The sequence below is a fragment of the Triticum aestivum genome, chromosome 5B (genome assembly GCF_018294505.1).
Source record: "Triticum aestivum cultivar Chinese Spring chromosome 5B, IWGSC CS RefSeq v2.1, whole genome shotgun sequence".
Lineage (NCBI taxonomy): Eukaryota > Viridiplantae > Streptophyta > Magnoliopsida > Poales > Poaceae > Triticum > Triticum aestivum.
Genome location: NC_057807.1, coordinates 640,793,700 through 640,806,601, shown reverse-complemented (window position 1 = coordinate 640,806,601; position 12,902 = coordinate 640,793,700). Strand labels below are relative to the sequence as shown.

Genomic DNA, 12,902 nt, shown 5'->3' with positions numbered 1-12,902 from the left:
TCCTCTGTGTGGAAAATGTTATGGTTCTGGAATCGCCAGAGTCGCTGTGGATGAATTGGGATGTATTTATGGCCCCATGTCTTGGGCGTGATCCTGAATTTCTGGCGCCCTGCTCCGTCGGCGAGGAGCATCGTTTCCATCGTAGCGTACTACTGGCGGTTGGCCTTTGACTCTGTTGCTTGTTAGCTAGCTCCGTCGCCCAGTGCTTTCAGACTATTGCTGTGGCCTGGCTTCAGAGCTGTAACTTGTTAAACCTGCCTTCAAAAGAAATATCTCTTGTGTTTAACCTAACTAGTAAATTTGTACGTGCAAAGCACGTTTGTATTAGGCCATATATTAACTGCATGTGAATATTAGGTAGATATTATTTGTGTGTTAATTATGTGATTAGCGTGGTAACTTGTATTTGGTATCACATTAACTGCACGCTAAATGTGTTGAGTGCTCTGGCATTGAAGCAAGGTCGTTAGATTGACCTAGATTGATGGTTGAGATTTGTTGAATCTGCCCCATTGGGTCTTTTAATATTGGTATAGATATAGATAGAATTGAAATGACCATGAGCATGGAACGGTTTTCGTCGGGGAATGATATAGTTTAGTAGCAACAGTCAGGTACTGGCATGACTGGATTTCAGTCACTCACGGATATTACTCGCACAAGGATTTGATATTTCTACCTATAAAAAGAGAATAATTGAGCAGTGGCAAGCTTGAAATGGGCTAGAATCTGGTTCATTTTTTGCGTTCTTTGCACTCTCACGCTCTTCGGCCCAGGGATGCTGACACAGTCTCAACACTAAATTATTGAACTAGGCCCGTTCACGTGGCCTCACAAGAATGCAGAAAAGCTACTCCAACTTTTTAGGGTTTGTGATCTTCCTCGCGATCTTCATAGTTTGTGAAATAAAAGTACTCATTCTTTTAGTGGTGTCATGAGGTTAGAGAGTTTTTGGTCCTCACAAATTCGATTATTCGGATCTAATGAATTTATGTTAGTGTGTTAAGTTTTTTTTTTGGGGTTTGATTCTTTGTGGGGATGAAATCCTTCATCGACACCATGGTGAAAATATCAAGATTCGACGACCTGCATTTCTAGAGTTTTTGGTCCTCACAAATGTGATCATGTATTCAAAGAAGTGTTCAAAACATGCATTTTCAGAAAATGCACATCATCCTTTTGAAAAATATACGTGTATCAGACGATAATATCATGTGTGCTCTTAAAATGTACATTGTGTACCGAGGAAAATGTAAATATGTGTTGAAAGAAAGAAAGCTGATAATAACCGACAAAGAAACAAAAGAAAAAAAAATAGAACGAAAAAAACAACAAGAAAGAACAAACAAAAACAGTGTATAAAGAAGATAGAAAAAACCCAATAGGAAAATAAAGTAAATGAAGAAAAAGAAAACTGGTGAAAATACACAAAAACAAATAAAAGATTTCACAAAAAAAACAAATAAGAAACAAAAAATGAAGCATAGAATGAACCTACGTGCGATATGAGAGGCAATGAAGCAACCACGCCAACCGGCTGGCTTGCTAGGCGGCGCCCGTAAGCGATTCTATTAGGAATTGGTACGGGCGAGTGCGACGTATAGCCCTAACGCTAGGAAAGCCGAAATCACCAATTAAGGGTTAGGGCGTCTTCAACACGACCCCTCAAACCGACCTCATATGTCTGTACAAGTGGTCTAGATGTGTTTTGCCATCCAACGTGGTCTTATATCAGTTCGCTGCCCGGTCCGGACGTTGCTTTTCCTACAAACCGAGGGGCGGGGGCTTTGCGGGCATCTAGAAACTGCCACACATGCGTCCGACACCCCTGACCCATTTAGTGCTATGTGGCCAGTCGACAATAGTGGTTGGGTTGTTACTGGAAAAGTGGTTGGGTTCCGGGGTGGGGGTGGGAGGGGGGGGGGCCTTTGCAGGCGTCCAGAAAAATATATCTTTAGTGGATAAGGCAGAGGATGAGCAAAGAAGGAACTCGGGTCGCGCATGGACTATGCCTCGCTTGTACCGAGGGCAGGCTTATGTCTTGCTTATAGCCAGACTTACCATGCGCTCGTCTCATGCGCCTTCCTAAATTGGTCGCCCAGTGTGAAGGGCGCCACATGTCACATGCTTGTTTCCCCTTGTTTTTCACTTTTTGTTTTTGTACTTTTGTTTATGTTTCCAAATATTCAAAAAAATATATGACAAAAAAGCTTTACATAAAACATTTGAAAAAATGTTAATCAAGCATTTTAATAATATTAAATGTGTATTGAAAAATTGTTTCCTATTTATACATAAAATGTATACAAAAAATAAACAATGTGTATGAAAAAAGTTGATCACGCATTTAAAAATGTTAATCAAGTATTTGGTAAATGTTAAATGTGTATAGAAAAAATGTTTGTCATGTAAAAACAATTTGTATGAAAAATATTGTTGATGCATGTAAAAATGTTAAATATATATTAAAATGTTCCTCATGCCTATAAAAAGGTACAACATACATTAAATAAAAGTAGACATCAAAAAATATATTTTCAAAAACTTTATTAGGTATTTAAAAATTGTTACACATGTATATAAAATGTTCCAGATGTATAGGAAAATGTCCACTGTGTCAAAAAAATATGTGTTACAATTAGGAAAATATACACTATGTACTTGAATTTTTTTGACAAGGTATTCAAAAAAAGTTAATCATGTATTTGAAAATTATCAAATGTGTCTTACAAAATGTAAAATCCATATGGAAAAAATAGAAATGTTTTTTAAAAGTTCATCATATATTTGAAAACGTTAACCATGTGTACAATATATGTTCCTTATATATACAATAAATATGTAATGTGTACCAGAATTTTTTTTACATGTGTTGAACAAAAAATAAACCAATAAAAATTAACAATGAAACAAATAAAACATAAAAACAATAAAACATAAAAGAGAAAACAAAGAAAACAAAAAAAAATGAAAACCAAACAAACCAAATGCAAAAGAACGGAAACAGTGAAACCCAAGAAGAAACAAAGAAAAAAGAAGGAAACCGAGGAAAGAAAGAAAAAAAAGTAAAACCAAAAAAGAAACTAAGGAAAACAAAGTAAAAAAGAGAATAAAAAACTAACAAAAACAATGAAAGAGACAAAGAAAACCGGTGAAAAACAAAGAAAAAGAGAAAACCTAAAAAATGGCGAAGATAAAAGAAAATCGGTAAACCCCCAAAACACTGATAGAAACCAACATAGTACAAAAACAGGGCCCAAAAATTCACACCCGCTGTTACCCATAATGGCCCAGCCCAATAACGCTCGACGTGGATTGATGCTGCGATGTATCGATTCTTATTAGGAAACGCCAATGGGAATAGTTTAGTCAATGGTTGGGAAGAGTCATTTACCTCGACTTGATGCATTCAAGGAGTCTGAACAGTTCAACATAGATCTCGAAGATGCGCGAGTCTTAAAAATCAGCTTCCTGTGTCACATGTAGTACACATAAAATCCGAATATTGTTAGAATTTAGCATCATTTAGTAGTAATCAATAGGATTGCTAATAGTTTCGGTTTCAACACAATATCTGGATGACCAAGGCGAGTATGTCAAGCTTGTTATGTAAAAGACATTTTGAAGAACATCTTATATGCAACATGTGCTGCGGATTTTGTAATATGTGTAGTACAATCCGGCAGATAAAGATATAATGTGTTTGCCATATCCATATAATAATTGCAAGAGGCAACTGACAAGTAGTAGAATAGTTGTTCTCATTGATTGGATTTGCTACGAGACATCCCCAGAGTGCTGGTTGTTAGCGAAAGTGAAGGGAGAAATGGCAACCACATCCAGAAACAAGCATAGCAGGAGCCACCCATCCTCCTCACTACTCGGGTTCCTGGCCGTCGGATTTGTTTCTTGATGGGTCCTGGGCCGTACGATCTCGCTTCTGGAAGACCTCGGCCGTTGGATCAAGCCCGAAACACTGCTACAATGAACATTTATCTTTTCCTCTATTTCGCTTGTTGTTTCGCTTACTCCGGAATTACGTTGCTGCCTCACTGACGTGTGGGGAACTCGCTGGTGGGCCGCCCTGGTCAGCGGCTTTGCCGGCGCGCATGGTCTGTGCGAATCGTCGACGCCCTCCAGATCGTGCCACCGCCTGTAAAATTAGGTGGCCGTCGAGGGTATTTTAGACATTTCACGTGATTAGGAAAATATCGAATAACAACAGGGCTGAGAGCCTAGCGTCGCTCCCTTCCTCACTCTTGCGTCGTATCTCCTCCTCTCCCTCTCTCAAACCCTGATCCCACGCTCGCATAGTACCTGCCGCGCCGCCGCCGCCGCTCGCCGGCGCATCCTATCCTCCTCCACGCCCCCTTGGCGCGCCGCCGCCGCCGCCTCCGCTCGCCGTCGCGTCCCCTCCTCCACGCCACCTTCCACCCCTCTCCAACCAGCCTACTCCCTCCTCCCTTCCCTCCCCACTCCTCCCCATGTCCCTCGTTGCTGCACCACGCCCTCCCCCACCTTCAAAGGCAGCCTGGACCTGATCTGGAGGAAGAAGAAGAGGGCACAAGAAGAGGAGAACAAGAAAGCTTCCCCAACTTTCCCCTTCACCAAATATTTGTGATTTGATCATAAAGGTGAGATTCCCCATCATCTATGAGCTCTTACCCTCTGTAAGTGATGATTCTTGGAGAATAGGGCTAGGATTAGGAGCCCTAGGTGAGGGAACTAGGGGGGGATCATTGTTGCTGCTGTTCTTAGGTATTCAGATTCGGAAATCAGCAATTTTGAGTTCCTAGATGGCAAAATGAGAGGAGGAGCATGTGGAATGTTTTGTAGGTGCTGTTCCCACGATCGTTTTGAGTGGTCATTCACTCAATTTGGTTCAGCCATTTAGGCGTGGCGGTAAAAACAAGTTGCTGGCTGTTTCTGCAAAGCAGTAATTTTCTCATAGCTTTTGTCCATAGTGTTTCATGATATTAGAGGGTTCATAAATTGGTGTTATACAATGGTATGACTACCTGGTACCTTATAGTTCATAGATAAATTTCATTTACTTAATTCCCATGAGGATTTTTGTTACTATGAACTTTCAAAGACGGCTACTTAATATTTCTGAATACGAGTACAGCAGAGCATTTTTTTGCCGTTTCTGATGTGCATGTGCTCATCCAGGATTGTGTTGTTTTTCAGGGATCTGTTTAGGGTTTGCTTGCTGGTCCGTCCTGGTCGGGGTCTGTTTCTGCTCTTGGCTGCTAGGCTGGTAGGTCGTGCCATTGCTGATGCTCGAGGTTGCTTCACTAGTCTCCTTGGAGGTGATTCTTTACTCTCGCCTCGCCTCCTCTATGTCTTTTGAGGTTGTTGGGTTCATGAAGAAAGTGTTCAGAGAGTGTAGCTCTTATAGCATATCACAGAGAAAGTGTGCAGAGGGTGTGGCTCTTGTAGGTTAGTCGATCTTGTGCAGATTTTATCGTCCATGGTTTCTTTAGTTCAGGCACGGATGAACATCAAGATGCAGAAAAGGAATATAGGCTTGACTTTGGTTTTATTAGGTGTCTTAAAAATCGAGTTTGATTTTTGTTAAAGCAAGGATGAGCATCAGGATCTAATTGTGTTTGATTTACCTATTCAGTGAAGTTGAATCGGTGCTCTGGAGATGTCATGTCTAGGTTATTGCACACGGATAAGAGTTCTTATATTCCGTTACGATGATGGAGATATGCACCATCTTTTTTAAAAAATGTTACAATATTGGTTGGTTTTGGTTATCAATCCTGAATCAGAAACTCAGAAAATATAAAACATCTTCATCTGGCTGTATTTAAATATCTGCTTTACAGCGGCAGATGCTATATGCTAGGTTGATCTTCGTCGCCTATAGCTTTTAGATGTGCTTTCTGGATAGGGTGTCTTCTCTTCGGGGTGGTTATCTAATGGTCGTCTTCTCCTGAGTCGAGTTGATATGCATTCAGGTTGCTGTGCATGTATACTATGATTAGTGGCTGGTTGTAATAACTCGTGGATATTCATTGTTCTTTTATTCAATGTGTATCTTATCCTTTGCCTGACCATGTTACTGGTACATGGGTATAATGTAAGATGGTTTATGCACTTGAATGCATGATGTTATGCTATGTAGGGTTATATCGGTCCTTCTTCTAATGTTATGTGTCTTGCTTCTTATTTGCCCAGCGTTTTGGTATGACATTGTCTGGTCATTGACATGGCACGTGCCCCGGTTACGGCTCGTGGTGAAGGCGCGTTTGAAGCTGTCGCTGTGTTGGTAGGTGGTCGTGGCCGTGGCCGTGGGCGGGTTGCTGCTGGTCATGGACGTGCCAGCGGCCGTGGAGGTTCTAATACTGTGTGTGCCCCTATTTCTGATTGTGTTGCTGGCCGTGCGGATGCTACTCGTCGGGTGCCTGTTGCTGGAGCCCAGCCTGTCGCCAGGCGTCGGGGTCCTGCTCGGTGGGTGCCTGCCGCTGGAGCCCAGCATGTTGCCGGGCGCCGGGGTGCTGCCCAGGCTGGTGCCTGACGTTGGGGTCCAGCCTGTCGCCGGTCGTGGGGGTACTGCTCAGCGGGTGCCTGCCGTTGTAGACCAGCCTGTCGCCGGGCGTGGGTGTGCTGCTCGGCGGGTGCCTGCCGCTGTAGACCAGCCTGTTGCCGGGCGTGGGGGTGCTGCTCGGCCAATGACTGGCATCGGCCGTGCTGTTGGACTTGGGGCTGCTTTCCCTGCTCGGCGGGTGCCAGGTGCTGGGATTGCTAGGCGTTACGTGCCACGTCAGCCTATTGGGTTTTCTCCTCGCAGGCGTACATGTAAGTCTCTGTCCGTAGTTTTTCTTCCTTCTTTTGTATCTTAGGGTGCTCTACCAATTACTTCATTTCCATGTTGTTTATGACGTGGTAGGTGATGGTTGGTTTCCTTTTCTGAGCTCGGCCGTGGCGGCTGCAAATCGCATAAAACGGAAAGGGTGCATTGAGTTTCGGCGTGCTCACTATGAAGGTGCGTGCGAGTTCTTAGTTTGTTGTTAGTTGTTGTCGTTTGGGTGTGTGGTGCCTTACCAGTTTATGCATGTTCTGTTAGAACGTGTCGCCGACGGCACCTTGCCGAAGGATTGGCATGGTTTCTCGGTTTATGTGAGCTCGGAGGTTACCGGGGTGGATCACAACAAACAGAAAAAGCGTAAAGTGTCGATTAGACTGCGTCGTCCTGGACATGAAGGTGCATGGAATTCCTTGATTTCTTCTTGCTTTTTGTTGTTTCCATGTAGTCTCTTATTTGGGCGTACGTGTCTTGTTAGATGTTGTGGTCAAAGGGCCTTTGCCGAAGGATTGGCAAGGTTTCTTGGTTGGGTTTGCTGAGTCTCTTAAAGGTACCTACTGAAAAAGCATTGTTTCCCTGGTCGTGTCATTGTTGTTTTTCCATTACGCTTGGTTTGTGCCTGATAGTCTTGTGCTTTGGTGGTTGTTAGCTTGCTATGCAGATAGGTCATACTGTGGCCCTACGGATTTCTTATGCCGGTATTGTGGTGCCTCCTTCTGGTTTGCTGAGTGTTCTAAGTCCAGGTCGTCCTGGACACAACGTAAGATGGTTCACAATCGCTGTTGTAAAGGCGCTAAGGTCTATATTCCTCCCTTTAAGGATCCCCCGGCGTATGTCCGGGAGCTCCTTCGATTCGATGGTACTTCTCATGCTAAAAAATTCATCCGGGCTATACGTGAGTACAATTGTATGTTCGCTTTTACTTCGATGGGTGCTACTGTTGAACGCTCTTTTGGTGGCAGTCGTGGGCCTAAGATCTTCAAGATCAGTGGTCAAGTGTCTCATCATATTGGTTCGCTGGTGCCCAGCGGTGATGATGCTCCTAAGTTTGCTGAGTTATACATACATGACCCCGCTAATGAGATTAGACATAGGATGAATGCTTTAAATCCGGACGATAAGCCTACTGGGGGGGAGGGGGTCGACGAGAGTATTGTGGTTGGCCTTAGAGATATGCTTAATGAGTCTAACCCATTGGTATATACCTTTAGGGAGGCGAGTAAGATGATAGAGGATCTTGGTGATGAACCTATCGAGGATATCTCGATTCGTATTATAGGGCCTTCGGAAGGTGATAGTCAACAATTTAGCTTGCCTACAACTACTGGGCTTGCTGCTTTGGTTGTCGGTCGTGGGTTCGCGTTAGAGGCGTCTTCTCGAGATATTGTTGTCCGCAGTCATTCTGATGGTTTGCAGCAGATACCTTCTCTGAACACTGCGTTCATTCCTCTGCAATATCCGTTGCTTTTTCCTTATGGTGAAAGGGGGTTCCAGATTGATGTTCCTCACCTGATTGTTCCTGAAGAAGGTGAGGATGATGGGACCGTAGATCCTGATCCTGCACCTGGAAGTCCGTCTGTTGAGGCGTCTTCTTCATATCCTTCTGGGGGTGGTGACTCGGACACGAATAGTCGGAATAGGATGACCATGCAAGATTACTATCTTTTTATGTGCCATTACAAAGGTGATCAGCCCAATCCATATATATGCTATGGTCTCCTCTCCTCCTAGTCCGTTGTTGATGCGCGCGCATGCATCAATGAGAGTAGACCGCGGTATATCATAAGAAATCAGGACATGTTTAGATCAGAGCACATACAGGGTATTACCGATGCAGTAGGTGATGGGTGTGTGGATGGCGACGCTGTTGGAAAGAGGACCATTGTGCCCTCTAGTCACATGGGTGGTCGTCGTTATTTTAATGAGAATTTCCATGATGGCCTTGCCGTTTGTCGGGTGCATGGTGCACCAGATGTATTTACCACTTTCACTTGTAATCCCAAGTGGCCTGAGATCACCGCTGCATTGGAGCCAGGGCAGGCGTCTTCTGATAGGACAGACGTTGTTGTTAGGGTCTATCACATGAAGCTTGCCGAGTATTTGGACGAGATCAAGTCAGGCCGGGCTTTTGGCCCCATTAAAGTTGGTATTATGTGCTGCTGTGCTTTGTGTGTGGTCGGTGTTTCTTACCGGCCTTCTACTTATTTTGCTTGCTGGTCTGGCTGATTTATCTTTTTATTTCCTTTCCAGTCCTGTATACTGTTGAGTTCCAGAAGCGTGGGCTGCCACACGCGCATATACTTGTCTGGCGGAGAGGGGGCAACAGTGAGATTGGTGTTGAAAATATTAATTCATTAATATCTGCTGAAATACCTGATGCATTGCTTGATCCTCTAGGATATGCTTTAGTTTCTGAGTTTATGATGCACGGTCCGTGTGGTGAAATGAACGATAAATGTGTCTGCATGAAAAAGGGTGTTTGTTCTAAATATTTCCCAAAATATTTTAGAGATACCACTGTCAATGATGATAATGGGTTTGCCTTATATCGACGTCGTGACGACGGTCGAAGGGTCTATAAAAATGGTCATTACCTTGACAATAGGCATGTTATTCCTTATAATATGGCGATGCTCAAGAAATTTCAGGGACATATAAATGTAGAGTGGTGTAACAAGAGACAGGTTATGAAATATCTATTTAGGTATGTCACCAAAGGTGCTGACTACTCAAAGGTCATGTTAGAAAGGCTAAAAAATTGACTAAATCTGGTTGTCGTACAGTAGATGAGGTTCAGGAGTATCTGATATGTTGGTATATATGTGAGTACGATGCATTGTGGCGCATATGTGGGTTTTAAATACACTTTAAAATGCCGTCGGTTCAAAGGCTGACCATTCATATGCCTGGCATGAATACTGTTTACTATCGTGCTGGTGCTGACCTCACGAAAATTGTTGATTCCGACTTCTTGCGAAAGACTATGCTTACTAAATGGTTTGTTGCGAATGAGACGTTCGAAGATGCCCATTCATTAACTTATTGTGATTTTCCAACTGCTTGGAGCTGGGATGCTAAAAGTAGGTCATGGCATCCAAGGGGTGGGGGTGAAAAGATTGACCGCGTGTATTATGTACATCCTTTGAGTGGTGAGTTGTATTACTTGCACATGCTTTTGATGATTGTTAAAGGGGCTAGGTCTTTCGAAGATCTTCGAACATATGCTAGTCGTCTTTATCACACATTTAAAGAGGCTTGTGCCGCGCGTGGTTTGTTGGGAGTCGATAACGAGTGGTACATAGCGTTTGATGAAGCGGTTGTTTGGGGGTTTGGGCATCGACTTAGACAACTATTTGTGACTATGATCATGCATTGTTCTATCAAGGATGAGATGGGTTTCTTTGAACGTTAATGCGCTAGCATGTACGATGATATCGAGCATGGGTTCCGTCGTGCCCTGGGTAATCCAAACTATGTTGTTCCTCCTGAAAGATTGAGAAATATGCTTCTTGACGAGTTGGTCGACGTTTTCTTGAAACATGGTTCTGATATAAGAAGTTTTAACTTGCCATCTCGCTCTGGCGAAGGTGAGCAGTGTCGGAGTAAATGACCACGGGTAGCCTAACCGGCTCCCTTTGGCCCTTAGAAAAAACAACGGGTCGACCGAGCCTTGAAGCACCCGAGACGCAGGGCCGCCTTCCTCCGGCCGGCTGTCTCACAGGCCGGCTACCGGAAGGCGGCCCGGCCCTAAACTCTCTTGGAGGATGCCACGATAGGGCCGACTCCAAGAAGCCGGCCACGGAAAGACCGACTCCAAGAAGCCGGCCCAAGAAGACCGACTCCAAGAGGCCGGCCCCTGGCAGGCGGCCAGGGGCCGTGCCCTAAAAGTCTGCACCCCCCAGAACGATGATGGGACGGGGCGTGGCAACAGTGGACCATGCCACCCCCGAATCTCGGAGCACGCATGGCTACAGTACGCCATACGGGACGGCCATCACCCGTCCGGCGTGGCACTGTTGCCATGCTGATCATGACGCCCTCCACGACGGGCTGCCAGTACGGCCCATAGGCGGCGAGCCCCTTCAGTCAGAGAGACGCCTGAAGGCGGCCTGGCCTCCCCCAGCCGGCCTGAGGCATGGCCGGCTTCCTATAGCCGGCTTGCTCCCCTCCTCGGGGCGCGCGCACCATTAAGGAGACAAGACGAGGTAAGGCTACAGTGAGAGCCCGCAAGGCGGCGGCACTGTAGCCATGCTTACCTCGACAAAGCCCTCGTCATCAGAGGCGAGGCAACAGTAACCAGCCCCCGACAAGACCCCCAAGCGGCGGGGCCGGCCTGTCGACCAATGAGCCGGTAGCCGGCGGGACCCACCAGTCGACGGGCCCCAGCAGCCAGCGGAGAAGCCGACGACCATAGACACTGACGGCTAGGGCCCGTGCCCAGCCGGATTACCATTGTACCCCCGGGGGGTAGGCCTATATAAACCCCCGGGACACCCATGCAAAGGGTTGATCTCATAGAGTCTTAGACACCACCATAGGGAGAGAAGAGAACTAGCCTTGCCCTTCTTCCTCCTCCCACCGAACAGCTCAAGGAGCCTCTTGTAGCTTCTTATCGATCTAGTGATCATGCGGAGACCCCGCAAAGCAGGAGTAGGGGTATTATCTCCACGGAGAGCCCCCAACCTGGGTAAGATCCGCCCGCGTGCATGTCTTCGCCTTATCCCGTTTCCAGGCACCGGCGGTGTCTTACTGGCTCCCACAATGATAAGCCATCCGTTGGCATATGTCGCACCTACCACCCGACAAGCAGTCTGATGATAATCGTCTAATTCGTGAGGAACTGTCTTATGATGCATGTGCTCTGTCTAAACAGTCCTTGGTTATGTTTGATAGTTTAAATGAGGACCAATTGGTTGCATATAAGACGATTGTAGAGTGTGTGCAGGCGGGGAGCCCGAGCTTTTTTTTGTCTCTGGGTACGGTGGTACTGGGAAGACATACCTGTGGAGTGCAATATGTGCTTTCCTTAGGGGCGAGAGGAAGATAGTGATTACTGTTGCATCATCGGGAATTGCATCGCTGTTGTTGCCTGGTGGGAGGACCACTCATTCTCGCTTTAGGATACCTATTCTTCTTGAAGATAATACACAGTGTGATATTAAAAGAGGCTCTAAGCTTTGCAAGTTGCTGATGGTATCTTCGCTTGTTATTTGGGACGAGGCGCTGATGACACACAGGAATGCTTTGAGGCTGTAGATAGAACTTTGCGTGATGTCCTCTCTGTGGCTAATCCAGATCTTGCGGATATTCCGTTCGATGGAGTAGTGATGGTCTTAGGTGGTGACCTTAGACAAATCTTACTGGTCGCTGAGGGAGGTACTAGGCCTCAGATCATTGATGCGGCAATCACAAATTCTCCGCTATGGCATTCTGTACAAAAATTGTCGCTTTCTATTAACATGCGCTTGGGTGTGCATGGTGCGGATACCCAGGCGCAGAAGGATGTTGCCTTATTTAGCGATGGGTGCTAGATCTTGGGGAAGGGAAGTTGCCTATCACAAGGCGAGGCGATGAGGTTGAGGCTTCTTGGATACAGATATCGGACGACCTCTTGGTTTGTACGTCTGGTGATCCAATAGCTGCTATTGTTTCTTCTGTCTATGGTGATTTTTTGCATAACTACCTAAACTCTGGTTACTTGCAAGAGAGAGCCATTTTAGCCCCTACCAATGACCATGCTGAGGATATTAATGATCATATTCTTGCATTGGTTCCTACTGATAGTAGAGACTATTTGAGTGCTGATTCTATTGACGATTCTTCGGATTCTGTTAGGGACAAAGATGTTTACTATCTAGTCGAGTACCTGAATGCAACTAAATTATAAATTTCCCAAATCATAGGCTGACTCTTAAGGTTGGTGTTCTAATTATGCTTCTTAGAAACCTGAGCCAGGCAAATGGTTTGTGTAATGGTACACGACTAATTGTAAAAGAGTTAGGTGATCGGCTTATCGAGCTGTCATTATGACCGGCTCACATGTGGGTGATACTGTTTATATCCCCAGGATTTAATTATTGGCAAA

At 45.3% G+C, this 12,902-nt stretch overlaps 1 protein-coding gene across 1 annotated transcript; it reads left to right on the top strand.

Moving 5' to 3' along the window:
- The first annotated feature begins 8,228 nt into the window (after positions 1 to 8,228).
- LOC123115157 (uncharacterized) lies at positions 8,229 to 9,579 on the top strand. Its single transcript, XM_044536399.1, has 2 exons — positions 8,229 to 8,963; positions 9,068 to 9,579. The coding sequence occupies exons 1-2, from the start codon at positions 8,615 to 8,617 to the stop codon at positions 9,577 to 9,579; spliced, it is 861 nt and encodes a 286-aa protein (XP_044392334.1). The 5' UTR covers positions 8,229 to 8,614.
- The last annotated feature ends 3,323 nt before the right edge of the window (positions 9,580 to 12,902 follow it).

Coding starts and splice junctions, on each gene's coding strand:
- LOC123115157 (XM_044536399.1), top strand. CDS start 8,615: ATGTTTAGATCAGAGCACATACAGGGTATTACCGATGCAGTAGGTGAT. Junction 8,964..9,067: donor TTTTGGCCCCATTAAAGTTG/GTATTATGTGCT, acceptor TTTCCTTTCCAG/TCCTGTATACTGTTGAGTTC.